The sequence below is a fragment of the Prinia subflava genome, chromosome 1 (genome assembly GCF_021018805.1).
Source record: "Prinia subflava isolate CZ2003 ecotype Zambia chromosome 1, Cam_Psub_1.2, whole genome shotgun sequence".
NCBI lineage: Eukaryota > Metazoa > Chordata > Aves > Passeriformes > Cisticolidae > Prinia > Prinia subflava.
Genome location: NC_086247.1, coordinates 134,967,940 through 134,988,577, shown reverse-complemented (window position 1 = coordinate 134,988,577; position 20,638 = coordinate 134,967,940). Strand labels below are relative to the sequence as shown.

Below are 20,638 nucleotides of genomic sequence, written 5' to 3'. Positions count from 1 at the left end.
CAAAAATTAACTTGTTTCTATTACCAAGATCTCTAAGTGGAAAAAAAAGAGAAAAATTAAAAACAAACAAACCAAACAAACCTCAAACAAAGAATGTTTATAAAGGGGCTTTTAAACTGGAACAGAATCATCATCCTCCTCATCATCATCATCATCGTCATCATCAATCATCATCTTTATCTTCATCATCATCATCATCCTCATCATCATCATCATCATCATCACCATCTTTATAAATGCTTGTTGAAAATGAACTTCTCTGGTCTAGGGGTACCCCAGATAAATATCAGAGGAGGCTTATGGTCCCTGTTTGACAGCCCACCACTACCAGAGTCAGAAATCTTTCTCATCCTCTCACTGCATCTGCATGAAAAGATATCAAAATGCCATCTAGGCTGGTTGTGTGAGGGCTTTTAAATTTTTATTTCAATTATTATTTTTATCTTGTCTTTTTGAATTCATCTGTGTAATTTCTTCTTTACTAAATGATTTGGCCAGATTTCATAATCAAAATGCAATGTCTGTTTTTTATTGAGGCTACACTGGCAATGGGTTTTCTGAAATAAGGAACATCACAGTTTCTTCCTCTTTTCTGGCAAAAGTCAGAGATCTAAAAGAAAACAGGGATATTGTTTTGGACGAGGTTTTCTGCTTTTGGGGGTTTTGTTTAACTGAAGAAGTTTCTCAAAGATAAAATTTTAGGTTTTGTTTATTTTGTCCCCTCAAATGGGGAGTGAAACTGCACAGATTGTTCTTTGTTATGCCTTATAGGATTTCCCCTGAATTATAAATACAGTATGTCTTTGGCCTTGAATTCATACTTTATAATCTGAATAATTTAAGCAAAAACATCATAACTACATAAATTGCCTCTGATGGGCCGAGGATGTAAACTACTCACATACCTCTTCAGGGCAGCCACTGTCTACCCAATCTTGCCGGTGACGATCAAATCCACTGGAGCATCTTTAAATGATGAAACAGATAGAAGTTGTCCAAATGGAAATAGGAGGAAAAAAAAAGAATAAAGGAAGGGAGAGGAACAGAACAGAGTGACAGAAAGAAGAAGTAAATGATATGATTTAAAATCCATAAGTTTTATATGGTATCACTGTTATTCAAGATGCTTTTGTTTACAATGTGAATCACTTCTTTAATCCACTTCAGTGAAAGATGTTTCAATGAATGAGACTTTTGGTTTTTAAAATTTATTTATCATATTTAAATAGGAATATCTCTCTTCCACTGGATAATTATTCTTAAGAAGTCACTGACACATAGCATTTTTAAGTTTGATGTCAACCATATCAACGTAAATTAGTTTAATTATTATTGTCCAGACTTCTTAGCCAGGCAAATTTAATCCCACAAAGGATGCAGTGAACCAGTCACTGGGTTTATTAGTCAAAGTGATCTGAGACATCAAGATACACATATAGCCATTTGATCAATGTTCACAGCTCCTCTGAATGCTCCATGTGACAAATAGAGAACACTGTACAGCTGCTTCTGCCTCCTCTCTAGATGCAGAAAACTTAAATGGCATACATATTTCTTATCAAATTAGGTGAGTTTAATAACCTGTTTGCAATATCCTTTGTCTTTTGCTATATGTAACAAAAATATTTTAAGAAACTTGTAACACTTTAATATAATGACTCCCCTGGAATTCCCCATCCCTCAAGAGTGATTGTAGAATAAATTTGTGTTTCCTAGACAACCAGTAGCATCACAAACAGAAAACATTATTAAAATGGTAAGCAAATAACTAAACCACAATGTTCAACTTTGAAGGAGATTCTTTCCAGCTAGGGCATTTTTCCTTTTGGAGGGTTTGTTTTTGGTTTCTCAATTCATTTCCTCAGTATTTTGTTATGAGACAGGGTGATGTCATTTAGCACCCATGGTGATAACTTACCTGAATGTATAAAAAACAAATTTTTGCCATATGTTAATAAGAATAGGCAAACAAATAAGGCTACTGTTATGGTTAGCTGTATTTAAGGGTCGTTTTTTGTTTACAAAGAATTGAAAGACATGTCAAGTACTACCTACTTCTACCAAGGTAACAGGTTCATCTGAAAGAATGGAACACTGTAATTATTTTTATAGTAGGAGAGGATGTTACACGAAGATGTAAACAATGTTAACAACACACTTGGGATAAGAAACATCTCCATTTAATTGTTCTGAGCAGAATCTACAGAATCTACAGCAGAATGTCTTTGAGAAAAGATGTTGCGAAAAATGTTCATTCTCTTCTTATACCTGCATTAATCCGCATTTTGCCATTTGCAATATTACTAAAAGAAATCACAGAATGACAGAATGACTAGGTTGGAAGAGATCTCTAAGATCATCAAGTCCAACCCAGCCCTAAAATCTCAACTAAACCATGGCACCAAGTGCCACATCCAGGGATGGTGACTCCACCACCTCCCTGGGCAGACTATTCCAGTACTTTATTATCCTTTCTGTAAAAACTTTTTCCTAATATCCAACTATATTTCCCATGGCACAGCTCAAGACTGTGTCCTCTCGTTCTGTCAGGTGTTGCCTGGAGAAAGAGACCAACCCCCACCTGACCACAGCCACCCTTCAGGAAATACCCCAACATTAACAGAAGTAAATTCTCACACACTCTATAGCAACTGGCTTCTCCAAAAACCCACTGACATTAGGAGAAAAATGTTCAAACCAGAGATGTATTTCAGAGAAGTACAGATATCTCCTTCCCAATGTACGAGGCCTCTAACATAGGAAGTCACTTGACACTGACTGGAGTGAGTCCAGAGGAGAGCCACAAAGTTGATCACAGGGCTGGGGCACCTCTCCTAAGAAGACAGGCTGAGAGAATTGGGCTTGTTCAGCCTGGAGAAGAGCAGGCTCCAAGAAACCCCTATACACACTTTCCACATTTAAAGGGAACTTAGAAGAAAGATGGAGAGAGATGTTTTATCAAAGCCTGTAGTGACAGGACATGGGGAAATGGTTTTAAATTGAAAGAAAATAGATGAATATTGGATATAAGGAAGAATTTTTTTACAGTGATGCTGGTGAGTCACTAGAATAGACTGTCAAGAAAAAATGTGTATGCCCCATCATTGGAAGTGTTCAAAGTCTGGTTGAATGGGGCTTTGTGCAATCTTACATCTAGTGCAAGATGTTTCTGCCCCTGTCAGTGGGGCTGCACAGAATAGTCTTTAAAGGTCCCTTTCAACCCAAACCATTCCATGAATAAAGACCACTGGAAAAGTGTTTTCTTGCTGAAGTGTGAATGAATCAGTGCTATGCTGGGAGCTCAGTGCTGCTTCTCCATCTCTGTAGTGTTCTATCTCTGTGAATGTTTGAAAGAACAAGAAAAGCTTTACTAAGCACAAAGAAATGATGACATGGTATTCCAGGTATGAATAGAACACCTTTTTTTTCAGTCTCTCCTACTTTTCTCTAAAATCTGAAGAGCTTCATTAAGAAGTTGTGTGCCCATCTCTAAGCAGGACTGGTCTGATTTTTCTAATATACTGAATACCCATAAATCCATTACATTTTATTCATACTGCTCTGGCTCAAATCTAATGGTTTTGAGGATATTCAGTACATCAGAAAACCAAGCCAAATATTTAGACATGAAATCAAGCCACTCCATAAATTCGTCCACTTGAGGCAGTTACTGCAGTTACATATCTATGCTAATTCAGCCCAATGTATTTAGAGCTAGTAGGGATTAATAAACCTAGATTTATCTTACATCTAAATGGTGTCAAATTTAAGGATCTAAAGATTAAATGAATAAAAATGTATCCCATGTGCACTCATTTACAGTTCTTAAGTATTTTCTTACAAACTAATGAGTTACAGGGGTTAGTTACATTTATGGAGTTAATTTTTTTTTCACCAGGAATTAACCAACCACCAAAAACTCAATGCAACATGCAAGGACTTGGAATGGCTCTTTCAAACATGTGAGGCAGTCTTGAGAAGACTCTGCCTCAAAAAAAGTACATTAAACCATGGGCACTGCTTATTTAACATTTCCACTGATGCACAGTGAGTCCAAACAGTATTATCAGAAAGCAGCTTTATCAGCAATGAGATAGTCTCCTGGCAAACCTGTTTGTGAACTTCCTTTGAGGCATATATCATTTGATGTCAGCCACAGAAGCTACTATTGTTGCTGCCTGGTTGAGTTAGAGTTCTGGAAATTGTCATTTCAGTGCAGCACCCGCTTTACTGACTGCATTTTTAAGACCTTAATTTAGTAGCATGGTGATAATTCCCTGTTGCCATTAAAACATTGGAGCAGATTTGATTTGCTGTGCTGTTTATGCCATCTGTCAACACGGCTATTTTATAACAACTTCATTTTAAAGTGGTGACTGAACTCAGCTCCTAGGAAAGCAGTAATAAGGATGTTCTAGGAAATGAACATAGGGACATTTATGAAATGCAAGGAATTTCAGGATTTGTGTGGAACTCTGGAGTACTGGTTTAGAGGGGAAAGGGAGAATGAATGCCTCTACACATGTAGCAATGATGACTTGGCACAACTAATGCAGCTGTGTCTGATAACAAGAAAGTTGTCAGAATCCTTTCAGTGAACTGTATGCAGCCAGAAAGGAGCTGGAGATGCCATCCTACTTACCAATGCCATTTACTTATATTTGGCAGAGAATATTTGAATGACAAGAAGTATCTACTCAGTGCAGGACATGAAATTCTTTGCTCCTTTTCTTAAAGAGAGTTCAATGAGGATTAATGGTCATGATGATAGTAATAATAAATGAGATAACCCAATACAGAAAATTCATCAAGGTTTAACCTGTAAAGGCTAGAAACATAATGGAAAATTATTGGGAAGAAAAGGGGCAATGTCTGTATGGAAAGGCTTTTCTCCAGGTTGAGCTGGAGCATGATAATCAAGAGCATTGAAATGCTCAGCACATGTCTTTTAAACCAATAATTTCCTAGTATTTTTGCCTCTGTAAGAGCATGTAAAGAACAGATTTTATGGAAAGGAAAGGCATTCCAGAAATCTGAAACGATTTTGTAAATACCATGTAATGATTTAGTTCAGTTAAAAGGTTTATTAATTCAGCTAAATAAAAAGTTAATCTGGAAAATTAAATAGAAAATTGAAGTTACAGAACTCTTTTCTGACTTCAATCCTTAAGAAAGGACCATCACATTATGAAAATATTAAGACAGTTGCTAGGATGTTTGAATTGCTAAAAGAAGAATTAGAACATTTTAAAGTGGAATTTCTTTCCAAGGTGAGATAGGAAGTAATAAATAAATATATATATAGTATTAAAAATTACTAGAACATTGTGTCTGTCCAACTGAAAAATAACTCTCATAGAATGATTTTTGGAGGAAAAAAATGTTTACTTTGTGCTTTGTTTGGTTTTTCTTCCTTTACCACAGAGCAGGCTCCTATTTGGTTCCTTCACCCTTCAAATATCACTTTCTCGCCACACTGCCGTCTGGGGAAGGACTGAATTTTCCTTCCTTTGTCATTTTCCACGTTCAAATGCAGAGCTTAATCACAGCTCGAAATGCTAATGAAGTTCATGTGAAGTGTCACTGTGAGTGACTATGGTATGCATTTGTAAGGTATTTGAATAGCATTTGTGCTTATCCCTTAGCTCAGTACTCCTACTCACATATCTGAATTCTAGCACAAATATGTTCTCTGTATTTATCCTTTACTTAAATATTGCTTAATTAAACTGTACTTCAGAATAGGATGACAATTTGATTAGTCAGAAGAGGATTTGCTCCCATCTTGCTCTTGTAAAAATAGCACTAGCTGAACACAAGGATTTTAAACTAAAATCAGCCTGTACTATTTTACGAAAATTTTGAATGTTATGAAGGCATAGTTAATAGTTGATGCAACACTGAATTCCACCATTGTCTTAACATTGTGCTCTGCTCAAAATTTAAAACATGCAGGTAATGATAAGGATGATCAGGGTGGAATAAAGTTCAGCAGTCAATCTTCAGCCTGAATATGGTTCCACAATTATATGGAATGGAAAGTCTGGTAAACTATAGCTACATGTTCTGTAAAATGCTCCTGAAATATCAAGTAAACACAGACGTAAAAGATGTTTAAACCTAAGCTGTTATTTTACAGAAAACAACTGAACATGCATAAGCCTCAATATTTGTAACTCTGACACAACATTTGAATAGGCAGTAGGAAATAAAGACTCCCATAGGGAATTCTTTCTGTTGAAAGAGGCTAAGAATAAAAGTGGGATAAAAGAAGTCAGTTTTATTTTCAATTCAGCTAGAAAGAAAAAGATCAAATTGTGGTGAAAGCGACACTTGGCAGAGTTCTGATTAAAGAAGAATAGGAGGATATTTTCTATAAACTTAATGTCAGTTACATCAATAAAGGAAACATGCTGAAAAGCAGATAAAGAATTAAAAAATATGCTTTTGCTAAAGGGTCTGCTTTGAACAGTTAGAAGGAAAAAGATAGTGTAAGAGGAGGACCCTGGAGTCAAATTGATGAGATTATGGTATCAGAATTTCCAACAGAATCAGCAGAAGTTTATATCAAATGTGTTCTCTGGGAAGGAGCCACACTGAGATTAGTCCTTCACACTAGATTACAGTCTCCAGTGCTTTGACTCTGTGCATTTGTACCTGCACAAAGTGGGTATAAAGAGCTAATTGCAACAGAAGATAGCAGAGAAATCTGATCTGCTGGCATTGCTACATCCTTGGCACACAAGGAATTTCTCAGGGTTCGAGGCAAAGAGCTCTGAAGTACTGCTGGATGTACTTTACATTCTGGTTAGTGATCCTAACCAGCACAATTTAACCCTTCTTTCCAACATGGTTGTCTAAACTAATTTCTATCTTTGAATATTCAGCTGACACTGACAATATTTTAGAAGTACAGTTAAGTGTTGCATACCCATTGATTTAGTCTAATTTTTAAAATAAAAATATAAAAGTTGCCTTTGGAGAAAATATTCCATTTTCCACTTTAAAGATAAGGAAATAGAACATAGGAGACATGAAATGATCAGCTAAGATAACACAGAATTTGTAACAGAACCTAGATATAAGCCCAGATTTATTGAAAACCAGATGAGCATGCAATATTTCACAGATTCTGTTTCCCACAGTACTCACAGACATATGAATGGTAGAACTGGGAATTAAACTGAAAAACATCAAGTCTCAGGTGGTGTGTATCAAGGCACAGATCTCATTCACACATTGCCCATAGTCCCTTTTTTATTCAGGTACTTTAACTGTTATTTTATTCCTTTAAAAAAACTCACACTGATAACATTAACACCTAGTAGAGTCCTCATGACAGGTTAAAAATGGCCTGGTGCCTAGAGATGGTATGAAATAGGGCTGCTCACTTGCCTGTTATCACACATGAACCCCCAGTAATCATACATTGTACACCTTGGCTGGTTCACTACTAATGGGCACCAGCATCTGAGCTGCTACAAAGAGAATTGCAGCAATGGTTTGGTTAGTGCTGCATTACTGCTCCTGCAATATCTCATTCACAACTCTAAAAAGAGTAAGAACTCAAAGTAGGAGCTATGACAGGCAAAGGAGGCCTTTGCCTGTCACAGGATTATGCAGTGCTAAACTCACTCTGCATAATCCAACTTTTATATGCTCATAATGGTATGTGAATTAGGGCTAAGAAAAACACCTTCTGTTAAAACTCAGTCAACTCTCCAGAGAGCGAGCAAAACAAGGAAGGACATGAATCATCCTGTAATGGTTATGTTCAAAGCAACTTAAAGCTCAGAAAGTTATTTGTTCCTCAAACTAGTATCTTAATTGTATCTCATTTTTTATTCTAAAAATGAGTCCAATTCTGAAGTCAACATTGACAGTCATCAAAAGAGATTACAAAAGAATTGCAGAACAATAGGGGCTCCTAAGTTTCTTAATTAATGGTACCTATTGATATTCATTGTGATACACAGTGATTTCATTAATGCATTATGATAATGCAGAAATTGGAAGTTAATAGATCTGAATAGAGGGGGAAGTAAAGATGACATTTAAGGAAGAATACTGATAAAATTTCATTCATTTCCTGAAGCTGAGAATATCTTCTACAAGGACATGTTAGAGAGTCCCTCACTTTACATGAGTGGAAAGATTGAGAAATACATATGCTATAAAAAAATCTGGACACTATGTTGGGAAATGGAGTAGTTTGCTTTAGTAGGTGTAATCTCAGATAATCCAAAATTTGTGAAGAGACATATGAATTTCAGATTTGTTTAAATAAAATTTTTTGACAACATTACATAGGAATACGTGTTTAGTAACGTGTAAAACCTAAAATATGCTAAAAAAGAGACTTTTAATTCATGGTACTTCATTATAGAATGATATCTAGGAGGCTCTGAGGCAAATATGATCTCAGTGATGCTCAGTTTATATTGAGGAATACTACCATAAGTGGTTAGCACTTCTGGAAAGCAATAAAGATAATTGTGATCATTCTGTCTATAGCAGTACAATAAACATGCCCAGAAATGAGCTTTGGCACTGAAGATTGCTGGCACACAATGGCCTATGCCTGAACAAGCAAACTCTCTCAACCTTGAAAAGGAGGAGGCTGCACAGAAATAGCCAGCTGGGAATAACTCTTGGAACAGTCCAATTCCTGCACCATGCCTGGGAACTGTTCTGGACAGTGCTCCTGGGCATGAACTGAAACCACACCAGGAAACATCACAACTATTTTAGTGGCACATACAATTGTTCTACAATGCCAGGAAGTTTCCCAGGCTGTGTTTAATTTGCAGTACTTTGTAAAACGCTACTTTATATGAGAAGACCAACCATGCTTGTACAAGTGACTGGGGCTACTGTTCTGCATTATAGTTCAATGAAACATGAGAAAAAGAAAATTTGATAAAGTGCAAAAATTTTCCATTAAGAAATCTTAGCTGATGCCATTAGAAATCACTTTATTTATTTATTTATCCTGTTTTTATTTATTTTCCTTGTAATGAGAACAAAGGAAATTAGGAGTGATCATAAAAAAATTGGTGCGAGATATATTTCTCCATAGTAATGCAGTGGGTTGGATGCTTATATGAGAGGGAAAAAAATCTAATGCTTCCAGAAAAGGATATTAACATTCATCCTAAAAATTATCCTAGAGTCAGGTGTGATAATCTGGGCTGCCTGTTTCCAAAGATGTGCCCTGAGTTCTGGCATTCTTGAAATGCTTTGTTCTCAGTTTCTGTTGTTTCACAATTTTTTTTTAAATTATTTTTTAATGCTTGGAATATGGAAAGAAAGGGACCACTTGAGAAAACATACCATTCTCTGGTAATCAAGGAAGGAGTTTGGAACTACAAATTAAGTTCATCTCAGACATGAAAGACATCTCAGACATCTGCTACCTTGTTCCTCACTGAATTATTCTACTGAGAGGGTCTACGAGACAGAATGAGCCTACTACACAATCATTATTTTTACTTATCCGTTTATAAACTTTTTCTGTAACTGAATTTACATGAAAAATCATCCTAAAGTTGTAAAACTTGGGATGGCCAAATTTGTGTATTTTCTAATACATCATTTTTGGGACAGAAAAAAATGTCCAATTTGTTCATCTGTTGTAAGCAGTACAGTTGATTTATTTCAGGCCATTGGAAGAGGAGATAAGATATAGTGCAAAATAGCAGTAACACTGCTCTATGTACAGCATTACACAAAAAAAGCACTGCAAAATGAACAATGATGGATAGTGGAAATACCCTGTTACAGTACTATCCTATCCTTTTCTGATTACAAATTCATTTAAGACTAGAAAAACTAATTAGTTTAATCAGGAGCAGCTATAATATATATTTGGCTCAGAAACTGCTGTTGTGGGGTCTAACAGCTCTTGAGAAACCAATGTTGGGTTTTTTTCCCCCTTTAACTTTCATATTAAAACTTTGAAGTTCTAATATGTTCAAAGTCAAAACACATATTCTGCCATATTTTGTTAGAGTAGTGACCATGAGCTAGTTTAGAATCCACTGTTTCCATTAGTGGAAGACAGTCAGCTCACTTAGGACTCTTTCAGTAGCACAGGAATAGTAGTTATCATAAAATAGTATAAAGAACTATGACATGATAGTCAACAGAGAGAAAACTGGATAAAAATATCCATAGTTTAGTAAATAAAGAGAACACTTGCAAATTAGTTAGGTTAAGGAAAATGGAGCAAATTTCAGAGGTGTGGAAAAAATATAATTTGGGATTTTACCCACAACAAGAAATGGAAGAAAGCATAAGTGTCAAGAAGATAACCTTAGTAGAGTAGAAATGATGCTGTAGATATGATGCTAAATTATCTCATTGTTTTTTGGTACACAAGACATTACAGTGAGACAACCAGTGAGAAGTTTGTGACCCTGACTGTGTTCCTCTGTCTTTGAACACGGGTTCCTACAGCAGTGGTTCCTATCTAAAGATGTCAAAACCTTCTTGATGCTCTTTCTCTGAAAGCAGGTAAAGCAGGTACAGTTTTTTTGCCTGATGTCATAACCTCCCTCTCAGTACTTTTAAGCAGCCTTGTGTCTAACAAACTTAGTTTTTCTCATTTGTCTTCTGTATTCATCTATTGATCATCTACCTGTATTTCACATTTCAATATTACGAAAATTATTATACTAACCACTTTGTATTACAATTTATTTAATGCAGAATTGTTAAGTGTCTTTTGTTATCAGAAAAGTCTGGTTTATTTGAAATTTGAATGTCCCTTGCGTTCTTTGTATTATACAATTAAAGCCCAATAGTTATGGTGGATGACCATTTGAGGCATTTATTTGGGAATCAGAAAGTTTATAATGTCTTGTGTAGGAACCCACGAGAGAGAGACAGCCTATCACACACAAAATGTTGACTAGAAGTCTGAGACAAGTGTCTTAAAATATCTAGGATATGTATAAATTGCATCATAAGGCATCTGTGGAACCTTTTCATGGGTGTCACCTTTCTGCAATCAAATAGGAATTTGTTTGAATTCAAACTTAACTATTAATGAATGAACAGATGAAAATGAAACCAAACTGAAAAGAATTTTGGGCTGCAATGTGACTGAATGTGGCATAGTTCTGTCAGAAAAAAACCCAGAGTTTAATCCCAGAGTAAATGCCTCTCTAATAGAGCATGGCAGTATACACTGGAACGACTATCACACTCAGGATAAACAAACAATGAGGAATTATGTCTGTACTAAGCTCTCTTGTGATTTGAAAGATTTATGACTGGCACAGAAATTGCAGTTCTAGATATAAATGGTTCATTGAAGACTGAGGCAGGCTTTGTCTTATTGTTCTAATGCAATAAATGAAGAATAAAATATTACTAGTATTTAAAAGAATTGTAGCAGATATTTCTAGAGAAGATAACTGTACTGCTACTTATCTTTCTAGTGTTTTGTCATTGTGGTGTCTTAGATGCATCTGTGAATTTGAACATGGAAATGAAATACAGATGTTGTCATCTTCTTTCCAAATAAATCAGCAAAATTAAGTATTATTCAAGGTATATATAGCGGGTAGATGTCTTCTCTCCCTCCTCTCAATGAGATTTAAGTGCTTAACTGTCCTCTGTATCTTTGATAACTATTTCCTGCCTTTATAAAAAACATCTTAGGAATGTCATATATTTGGTAATAGACAGTACCTGAGACAGACTGTACATGAAGATCTCAGAACAGCCCAGGCACTGGTTCTTTCCATGTTAACTGTGATATCTATGACTTGTCTGAGCTGCATTGCAAAATTGGATATCACAGATACCTCCACAGTGAACAACGAACAGCCTCCGAGCTCCAGAACACACAGCAACAACTCTGGCAAAGGATGGTACTGTGAACCTCTAGTTAGTGCAAACAATCTCAAATTTTGAGAGGCAGATGATATTGTAAGAAACAGGTATATAGGATATTAATAGTGTGAGCATGGTGTCTTAAATGAATCACTGTGTTTACACCTAGATTAGGAATCTTCAAAATCCTTCCCTATCTTCAAGTCCAGGATTGAATAGAAAATATTTTAACAGAAATTTCTAGGATTTCAGACTAAAAGAGAATTGTAGCAATCTTCTGCTCCTCTTCCACAAATAATTTAAAGTTATATAACCCAGCCTTGAACTTCTTAAAAATCTGCATCAGTTATGAGCATAACTGTTATCCTCATGCTGTTCTGAGTTATTCAGGAAAACAAAGCAAGGTATGCATATCTGTGACTAGTGCTGCAGCTGCAAGAAAACTGGCTATTTCCTGTATGAAATCAGCATTCAAATTCACTTGGTTAGATATTAAATCTATTAATGTTAGGATCAAAATTTTATGGAGCTGCTGAGAACATCAGTGAGTACACTGCAGAAGAATGTGGGAAGAAAAGAAACTTGGGGAATGAATGGTCTGGTCTTGCACTGACTTGAACTAAGCCCCTGAGAGCTAGTGCATGTACAGTGGGTTTCTGCTCAGAGACTGGGCTTTTTAGGTTTATTAGTGTTAATCATAGGAATTATTCCAGACAATTTGGGCTTGAGGGAATTACAGAAATTCCACAATAATTCAACGGACTCCAGCTACTATCAAATTCCACCAACTTACAAAAAATGTAGAAAGGCTAGTAATCTGCTATTTATCCATGTGAGATTCTCAGTGAATTGCAAATTCCTCTGGCTGCAGGCTAACTTTCAATAAAAACATGTTTTGAGCTCAGGATCATCTACGTTCCTTAACACTACTTTCCAATGTAGTGTTATGTACATCTTTACCATTATTTTTCAGTGTACCTGCAGGGTCCCTGAAGTTAATACTCTCTTCTAAACAGAACTGCCATCCCAATTGAGACTATCTATTACTCTAATCTTGTGAGGCTTTTTTCATCAAACAATATCATCACTGAGCTCATTCTGATTTGGGAAAATGCTTTGTTCGTTAAACACTTTTGTGCCACTGTCTTTTCTTGCCTTAGTCCCACCAGGCTTGCCGTGCATACAAAAGTCTTAATTATTGAATGCTAATTTCCTAACAGTTTCTTGCAGTGCATGAAGGCAAATTAGCTTGTCAAATTAAGAGCAAGCACTTTGGAAAGTATTTGAAGAAGTTGAGTGTGGAGCAATTTTCTGCTCAATAAAATATTGATCTACTTATTGTATTGTGCCTATCAGTAATGTATCAGGGCTGCGAATTTACACATTTATTCTTGATACATTTGTTACACTTGATTAAAAAGATCAATTGCTGTCTCAATGCAACTTTTAAAATAGAAGAAAAATTTGCATTTTAGAGCAAACTCCGACAAAGGGCCACACTTTCTGATTCTCAGGTCTGCAATGTGATTGCTTCATAATTGGAAAAGAAACCGTATACAGGTTAGAAAAAAGTACTGCCATTGCTTTTCATTTATCACAGGGTAAATGTGATCTAATTCAACAATCTGATTGTTAAGAACTGCATGTTAGGACTCAGCTATACTTTCATAGAAAACCCTTTGAGCTGTAGCAACACAAACATCCAGAAAATGGTCACGTTTCTTTTGCTTTGTCTGAAGCAGGGGTATGATCAGCAAACTCATGAAGTCAGACACATTGATAGAATGGAATATATTTAACAGAATACACTACATTTTAAACCTCTAGCCCTTCAAAAGCATCTAAAATGAGATTTGCTTGGAATTCGTGTATGAAACTATTACATTGATTGGATTATATATGCTCCCTCTGGTGGTTTACTTAATCCATAGAAATGCCTTTTTTTGGTTGTTTTGTTTGTTTGTATTTCAGTGGCTAAGGTACTGTGACCAATTTTATAATAAAAGCACACTACTGTCAGTTAAATAGTGTTTGGATAAAAACAGCCTGAGTATAAACCAGCCAGTCTTCCTCCCATGTTTTAATTTGCAACTGAACTATGAAATATTCCTAAAGCAATTTAAAAAAATCAACAAAAAAACCCCCACAACTTTAAAAATTCAAGTAGTAAAAATGAGGAAATATTTAAAAGTCAGCACTTTGAACCAACCTTGAGGCTTTATGATGGAGTGATAACATCACTGGAGAGGGGAAGGTCAGTGGATATTGCCTATTTGGAATTCTGTAAGGCCTCTGGCACAGTTCTCCACAACATCTCTCCTAAACTGGAGAGATATAGGTTTGGTGGTTGGATGTAGTATTGTAGTGGATGAGGAACTGGTGAGATGTTAGCATCTAGAAAGTGGTGGTCAAAGGACAATGTCCCCGTGGAGATCAGTGACAAGAGATTCCTCAGGGATCTGTGCTGGCATCAGTGTTATTCAATATCTTCATTAATGACACAGACAGTGGGATCCAGTGCACCCTCAGCAGGTTTGCAGATGACACCAAGCTGAGTGATGTGGTTTGCTTTTCCCAGCTCTCTGGTGGAATCTACAACCCTTGTTGTGGTGTCAGCTATCCAATAAAAGCTGAGGAAAGTGTAGATATCAAAAAATAAGCTATGTGTTTCTTATTTGGATTTAATTACTTTCTTTTGTAAATCCAGAGGCTTCTCTAGTCAGATAGAATAGTAGTTATTTTTATGGTTTTATAAATTCTGTAGGGAAGGTGCTTTGCCCAGCTGATAAATATTTAAGGTTACATAAGACTGTTATAAATATTACAATATTTGAGTCAACACTTTTTTTAATGAAAACAGTTCTTGTCAATTGGAATATACAGACCAACAAACAAAAAACATAATCCTTTTGTTCTACCTGATACTAAAAATTTCCAGATGTAAACTCACATTTGAAAGTTAACTAAACAGGTTTCCAATTTCCTTCTAAAGGAGGAAGAACAAACAGGACATTTCAAACTTATCTACAAGTTCAGAAGACAAGTAATAGGATTTTTTTAAATCTCAATTATGATAAGGGCGCTATGGAAAACTGTCACTTCATATTTCAACTGCAACATGTTTTCTTAAAAAATGCAGGTGCCTAAAGAGTCTCCCTTCCCTGATTTCCAGCTAATCAGCATGGAATGCAAAACAACCTGTTTCTTTATTACCTGCTTAGATGGGAATAGTGATTATCATAATAAAAGACTAGAAGTATCAAGCCTTAAATCACATTATTGCTACTATTCCCAGACACATTTCTGATTTTTCACTGCTCAGAACACATTCCATAAGCCCCATCTATAACCTGTTCATTTACACAACTGGTGCAATTATTGGCACACAGGATTAAGCATTGAAGTAAAATACACCATAAATGGGATCCTTTCATTTTTTCAGCTCAGGATTTCTTTAAGAGTATAAGAAGCTTTGGGTGCTGTGCATACACACAGGGGCAGTATGACTCCCTAAAGAGCATGGAGTGTCCTGGCTCATCACTGGAATTTGTACAGTCTCTTTCAGGGCACTTTTCAAACCAGGGGTTTTCCCTCTATGGGTCCATACCATAAACTGGTATGATTTCAAACCACATTATTCAATGCACACTCTGGAAAACAGAGACTCTTAAGGATAAGAGTGCAAAATCCCACTTCTTTGCAGACCCTGGAAAGTCCTCAGCAATGCTGCCTGGAGAGCAGTGCCACAAGTTAATCCTGAGTCTCCAGGCAGCCAGTGACTGAGCAGAGTGGAGCTGGACTGAGCTGGAAACACGCAAGGAAGTTTCAGTGCTCAGGCTTACACACCTCCACATCTGATGGGCCATCCTTCAGGGGTGACTTGTTTTCAGAGGATCAATGGTCACTTATCTCCTGTGCTTCTGGGGGTTCTCTGATCACTGACAGACTGTTGTGTCAAGGCAGTGTCACCCTTACTGAGTAGAGAAGCTTCATGGGGCTCCCGGGGGGAATTCACTACTGAGCCCTGCTTAGACTCATCTGAAGAGTCTTTCTTGTACAGTGTTGGACCCGTAGAGATTTTTTGGTCCTAGATACTTCAGTCCAGAATTTGGTAAAAAGCTGGTTTTAGTACTGCTCTCCTGTTCTGTGTAACTTCCTTTGGAAACCTAAGTGAGTCCGCCAGCAAAGCATCCCTGTGGATGCAGATGTTAGGCTTTTGGGTGCCCTTGGCATAAGGCAGACAGTTTTGAGGATTGAAAATTTGAATATATGTACCAACAATAACAGCTGAGTAAAGCTATCATCTAAACTGTTTACAGCTCCTGCCCTTAGTACTACAGCACTCCAGTTCCCTGTCTTCAGTATTGGGGTATTACCACACCAAACCTGACTGATGTTGCAGATGCTGGGAGATGCTTTTGTCCTGTACTGATGAAGTGAAGCATGAGACATTCAGAGCCTGAATCTCCAGCATGCACAGATTGCAAGAATGTGCTCTCTGTCTGCTTATTTCTGAACACACTAAAATATCAGTTTTGTTTCACGGCCCATATCTGAGACTTTCCTGAAGTTTATCAAAATAAAAACATCAATATCTAGGGAATCTTTATTTATTGGACAATCAACTTCAAATATTTTCAAGGGAACTCACTATTTCAGTATATGCAAGCAAGTTAAAACTGAAGCTATAAAGTAGCTAAGTAATAAAGCTGTAAGCAGGGTGGCCTTAAAGCTTCCAAAAACCTTCCTAGAAAATGACATCTCTAATGTGCAGTCTATACCAAGTGCCTAAAGTATATAAACACTTTCAGATGCATAAGAAGACGATATAAACAAATCTAACATTAATGAATGCACCCAATTTTTACATGTCAGGAAGTCAGAGATAATGAAGGGTAAATGATCCAGATTTTAGCCACTGGAGACCACCCTGGAGCAGATGCTAAAGTGTTTCAGGCATTTTATAGACATGGATACTTGTGTTGGAGAAAGTTAGAATACCCTCTCAGCTTACATATTTATAATCTCCTTTTGAAGAGTTTTAGTTGTGAAACAGTTATGAAATGTATGTAGTTCCAAAAGAAATTAGCTCCTAGGGAGACCCTCCATCTGCTGAAGTCAAAGGAAAATGATGTGCTTTGCTTCAGTCATGATAAAGTCGTGTGACACACATCATATTAGATTTCAGAGTGGATACTGTGATGACCCCTTATGAAAGAACTAATGGTGATTTAAGCTTGTAGAGAGTGCGGGAATAGAGGATTCAGCCCTCAATCACACCCAAAATGAACCTGTGTCTCCAAGCACTGCAGAGCTTGCACAGCAGCTGGCCTGAAGTTACAGGTAGGAAACAACCCACTGCTGTAGGATAAAGCTGTTTTCATTCCAACACAGACTGCCCACATGGGGGAGTAAAGTTTTTCTGGAATGGTCCCACTCATCAGCTTCCTTGTGCAGTTAAAGGTTTTACATAAAGTTTTGGGTTTTTTTCCCCCCAATCTAATGCAAGGAAAAAAGTAATATGCAAGATGGTGTTCTTAGTAGTAATGTTTCTCTGGCTAAATGGGGTAATAAAATCCTGAGAAAAAAAGTTGTGTTTCCCAATAGATATATGTAGGCTTCTTACCCACATGGAAGTCTGTCTGCTCGAGAATATGTCACTTAGAGCACCAAAGCACAACTGTGGCACCACGGAAAGAGCATCTCTGTGTGCTCCAGGCATGTATGACCCTCACTACCTATCAGTGCCCTCAGAGGCAAACAGGCATTCTCCCTCTGCAGGAATCTGAGTGCTAGCTCGGTCAGGAGGGCACTGACACATTGGAAACCCATCACTGCCACTTCAAAGTCTTCTTCAGGCTTCTGCAACAAAGGCTAATTGGCTTCCCCACTCTGGAGTTGGCCTACAGACAAGAGAGGCAGTTTTGGTTCCTCATCTCTTGGACCAGTGTGTCCAGTCAGATTTGCAGCTGAGAAGCTTTACTCAGGCGTTGCTCCTAAGCATTCCTCCTACTTCAAAAAACCCTAAAAGCACAAATTTGAAAGCGGACCGTAAATATTAATTTCTTTGTCCTCCAGGCACTTCTGAAATGTCTAAATTAATACTTCATGGAATGCTTTGCCCTTGATTTTATCCTACTGCAGCAGAGCAATATATATCATAACAGAAGATAAAAGTCTCCATTGATTTACAAGGCTGGTGAGTGAAGAGCAGTAACATACAGAAAAAGTTGAAGTACTGTGAGGTAGGAATTAAAAACTTTCCAAACTTTATAATTTTTAGCCATGCTATTAGATTTTTCTTGCTGAGAAAATGCTTCTTTATTGCATGCAAAAGAATTAACACAGCAAATTTATTTTGGAGGGGAACAAAACCACAAAATGGTCCTGAAGTAAAGGATTTTGAGCCCTGTCCTTTGAACCACACATTGCCACTGAGAATGGAATAACATTTTTTTATTTTGTATCTCTTGAAAATGAATATACATGCTGAGAAAGAGCAAGGTGAAAGAAGAGAGGCACTAGACTAGAAGTCCAGAGAGATTATGCAGAACTGGTACAAAATTTTCAAAGCTGAGACAGAATGATTCCTCATCACAATAATCCTGCAGTGTAACCACATCTATATTCAATTTTCACGTTTTGGAAAGCAAGTGGCCTCTTTTCACAAAATATCTAACCATTTATTTTTCCAGATCTCTTTCTCCATAGAGATGAAATAGTTGAAATTGTTCATTTCAGAAACTGGACAAGAGTGGCCAAGAAAGACAATGAGGCCTGAAGCAGACATCCACCAAAGCCATGTTTCTGGAGGAACCAGCAAGCTAAAAGATTAGGTGTAAAATCCTGTATAAGGTGTTCTCAGGACTGGACCACAGCCTCTGGACCACAAAGAAACCAGTCTGATCTCACAGCTGGCCCTGCTTTGAGTGGCAGGGTAGTCTAGATGACCTTTGCCATTCTGAGCTATTTTATGACTCTATGCACAATTCTCCATTTACTAAAACCTGACAAAAATTGTTCATCTTGATAGATAAAAATTGTATGGTATGACTTTTTTTAAACTACTGAAATTCCCATGTAGAAGCATATTCTTAGCTTCCCTTCCAGTATCCATCCTTTTTCTATGGAATCCTCTCCTGTTCCAGCTTTTGCTGGTAGTCAAACAATGTCCAAAGAGAACCTGCATGAAGTTGACAGCCTCATCACTGTCAGTAATGGCTTAATTAACAGCAATAAAACTACTCAGTCTACCTGCTGCATCTTGTCAAAAGCACAAACATGCTGCAGAGTGGAGACAGCTGGTTTTGGAAAACAGGGCAGGACTACCTCGCAGTAGGCTCATCTTTGATCTGCACATGCAAAATGAAAAGCAAGGCTTTCTTCATTCAAACTTTAATTGGATAGAAATAGATGTGTTTTCAGCAGTAAATTACACCTTGCCAGTTTTGAAGGGACAGCCACAAATTCTCCTAAATAAGAAGGAAGTACAATGTGGAAACATGCCTGGTTCTGCTCTGGCTAAAGGTGAAGGATAAAATTAATTCTCCACAGTGAATTTGTTCCTCAGTGAACAACACAGATTTTTCAGCAATTTCAAAACTCAGGAAACTCAAGTGTTAGGAAACCACAGAGAAGCAAAAAGGATCTGAAGATTTGCCTGTTCTTCACAAGAGGTCTGGATTTCACAGTGTAATTGAGTTTATCCAAACAAAAATGAGAACACTGGCCACAAAGCAACAGGCCTTGCTCAAACCCAAGGCAACAGAAACTTGGTGCTACAGGACCTATTGATGGAAGGAGAATGAAACAACACTGACAGCAAGGAATTGGCTAAAGCAACTGAGAACTATTCATGCTGGCTTGGAACAGTTTTCTAGAAGTATTATTACTCTTGAATATATTTAGTGTGTTTTCTATTACTTGATTTGTCTTAGCTCTAATTCCACTAAAAAGGTTTTTGCAAGACAAATGGGGAACAGAGTTACTTTTTAAGTGACTTACTACAGGAGTTGCAGCTTAAGAAAAACATAAAAAATGACCCCAATTTCCTAATTCTGTGCTGTGCTCTTCGGCGATTTACCAGTTCTTCAACATGATGTCAAAATATTGCACTATTTTAGAATGTTAATTACCTTTTCTTGTTTCAGTACACATCCATTTCATACAAAGTATTTCTAAACCTAACCACTAGAGCACAGCAACAATAAATATCCGTTATGATACTACACTTTGTTTTAGAGAACTGGGATTAAATTTGACATGAAGGTCAGTGAAGGTCAGTGAGTGACAAACTTTTTGAAAAGTTGCAGTTGCAGAGTTTCCATTTTTCTGGCTGTGCTTCAGCTGCTCCACAGTCTTAACTCACTCCTGCCATGGACTTGACTGTCCCTGTCCACGTGGCTCTGAGTGGCTGAGGAGGCCAATACACCCCCTAAGTGCAATGAGAGCTTAAAAAGGAAAGTACTCTGACTATTTGGATGAGTTGGTCTCCCTGCTGTTAACAAAGAAGTTTGTACAATTACATTAACACCTTGCATCTCCATGAGGCTAAATTATTTTTGATGAAGCCACTGATGTATGGAGAAAATATGATTTTTGTTATGATCTCTTCTTTTTATACTTCAAAAGGATTTTAAAGTATGAATGAAGAAATAAGAACAAAAGTTTAACTCCTGAGTCAGTTGTTTTGACTATTTTTGTCTAATTGTTGACATGAAATGTGACGATGTGTTGCTAGTGATCACACTTGAGATTTATGTTCATGTGAGAATATATATATATATAATATAAATAT

General features: G+C 36.9%; 1 protein-coding gene across 1 annotated transcript in view; it reads right to left on the bottom strand.

The window, feature by feature from the left end:
• Nucleotides 1–20,638, bottom strand: part of PLXDC2 (plexin domain containing 2) — a 260,038-nt gene that overhangs the window by 30,466 nt on the left and 208,934 nt on the right. Inside the window, exon 10 of the mRNA XM_063413531.1 lies at nucleotides 906–966. Coding sequence (XP_063269601.1) covers nucleotides 906–966 — 61 coding nt within the window. The remainder of the gene's footprint in view (nucleotides 1–905; nucleotides 967–20,638) is intronic.